The following is a 2,132-nucleotide window of genomic DNA, read 5'->3' as shown; positions in this document are numbered from 1 at the left end:
AGCCCCAGTGAAATTTTGTCTAACTCAAGAGATCGAGGACCAAATGTACGGGTCGGACTACCCGCTGTCCGTTCCAAAAGATCAGTCATTTCAAAATGTAATCAAGCAAATCGACATACATGAAGCATAATCAAATCGTCATTAAAAATTGAGTTAAAAATCGTATATCATTAAAATAATAACGTACAATAAATTGGTTTCCATTAAAAGATGCATCTCCTTCAGCCGTGCAAGNTCCAATGCTGTCCTACGATACGCGTGGATTTTGGGTCGCAATAGACTAGTTAGGACCGCGATTCGAAATTGTATCGTTTGTCAGCGTAACAAGCCACGGTTGGCTCATCAGATGATGGGAAATCTCCCAGCCTCCCGTGTTACTCCTGCTCGGCCATTTTCATCGGCTGGGTTAGATTATGCCGGTCCCTTCCAGATCAGGACCACCAAGGGACGCGGATACAAGTCATATAAAGGATATATTGCTCTTTTTGTATGTTTTGTGACGCGAGCAATTCATTTGGAGGCTGTGAGTGATCTCACTACCAGAACTTTTCTAGACGCGTATAGACGGTTTATTAGTCGACGTGGTGTGTGTAGGAAGCTGTATTCTGATAATGCGACCACCTTTCAACCAGCGGACAAGGAGCTACAGTCAATGTTTAAGGCTGGTTCCGAATTTTATATCAGTACCGCTGCTCCCCTTGCGAGTATGGGAACATCTTGGACATTTATCCCACCGAATTCCCCTCATTATGGAGGTCTGTGGGAGGCCGGGGTCAGGTCGGTCAAACACCATCTGAAGCGTGCGTTTAATGATAGGTTGTTGACTTTTGAGGAATTTTCCACGGTGCTTGCCGAAATAGAGTCTTGTTTAAACTCGCGTCCTATCTGTCCGTTGACGGGAGATGTTGAGGACCTTCAAGCTTTAACACCTGCGCATTTTTTAATTGGGGAACCGACAGAAGTAATTCTTGATGCAGCACCTCCGGAGATACCGGATAATCGTTTGGAACGATATCATTTATTGCAGGCGATTCGTACTCACTTTTGGAAACGATGGTCGCTAGAATATATGCAACATTTGCAGGAGCGATCTAAGTGGCGAGAACCCACGGAGAATTTCGCAGTTGGTCAAATGGTTATATTACGCGATGATCGCTACCCGCCATCGAAATGGCCTTTGGGCCGTGTAACCGAGGTCCACCTGGGGCCTGACGGTTGTGTAAGAGTGGTGACTGTCAAAACAGCGACCTCAATTTTGCGAAGGCATGTAGCACGATTATGCCCTTTGTATGTGGAGCAGAATTCTGCCAAATCCGATACTGCCAATAAAGATATGTAAAGGAATGAGTTGTATGGAAACGGTTCGTCTGAGAGACGAAGGCGGGCGGTGTGTTCGCGGATTCTCCGCTTTAATGATCGTTTTAGAAATGTATCTAAGAAGAGAGGGGATCAGAGCATGCCAAGCCGTATCCAAGTGCGAATTCAATCATGATCATTTTGTTAATTAATAGAAGTGGCGCACGCAGGTGGCCATGTGTTTTCGTGTTATCGGTTGTTAAGGTATTGCAAATGCCTTGTCTTCTGATAGGCGAAGTTCTAGGAGCAATTGTTTATTGTAAAACGACCGCATTGGTGCGGCTCTAGTATTGATTTTAGTTTAGAGTGATCGTATTGGTGTGGCTCTGGCAGTGCTTTTTGGTATAAAAATCGGCTCCTCGAGCCGATCGAGGACACTTCTGTCTGTGACACCGCGGTGTAGATTTCAGTGTAGAAATAACGATCAATGCAGTCTAAGGGTGATCCCTTGAGATATTAGTTTGTGAGTTTGCCTGGTGATCCAGGATCCGACAGGTCAGGGTGATCCCTGTGAGTACCTGAAATTGTATATTGTGCGAGTGGTCCGCGATTTGATGGGAAAGCACAAGGGTGCGGTTCCCTGCTCACGGTGCGGCGATCTCGGCAAGGGCCGTGGCCAACCGTGTAGCATCCGACGCCGTTCTAATACGAGTCGACTTCCAGGAGGTGACCGAAGGTACTCCTGAAGTGGTGGGACCACTGCGCTTAACATATTTAATTCGAGGTAAGAGAGCTCTCTACCGTAGAACATGTATCTGTGTTGTAAACTTTGTAAA

General features: G+C 46.1%; 1 protein-coding gene across 1 annotated transcript; it reads left to right on the top strand.

Annotated features, from left to right (window-relative positions):
* The first annotated feature begins 413 nt into the window (after window positions 1-413).
* Window positions 414-1,339, top strand: LOC113463934 (uncharacterized). The gene is made up of 2 exons (XM_026811169.1): window positions 414-487; window positions 595-1,339. Exons 1-2 carry the CDS (start codon window positions 414-416, stop codon window positions 1,337-1,339), a joined length of 819 nt encoding a protein of 272 aa, XP_026666970.1.
* Window positions 1,340-2,132: the final 793 nt, after the last annotated feature.

This window comes from Ceratina calcarata, unplaced genomic scaffold (genome assembly GCF_001652005.2).
Source record: "Ceratina calcarata isolate Rehan_Ccalc_2016 unplaced genomic scaffold, ASM165200v1 scaffold197.2, whole genome shotgun sequence".
Lineage (NCBI taxonomy): Eukaryota > Metazoa > Arthropoda > Insecta > Hymenoptera > Apidae > Ceratina > Ceratina calcarata.
Note: the sequence above shows the minus strand (reverse complement) of the source record. Positions and strands in the feature narration are given on the sequence as shown.

Excerpts from the sequence above, each read along its gene's own strand:
- LOC113463934 (XM_026811169.1), top strand. The coding sequence starts at position 414 with ATGCCGGTCCCTTCCAGATCAGGACCACCAAGGGACGCGGATACAAGT. Across the intron at positions 488-594 it reads AAGGATATATTGCTCTTTTT|GAAGCTGTATTCTGATAATG; the intron begins GTATGTTTTGTG and ends TGGTGTGTGTAG.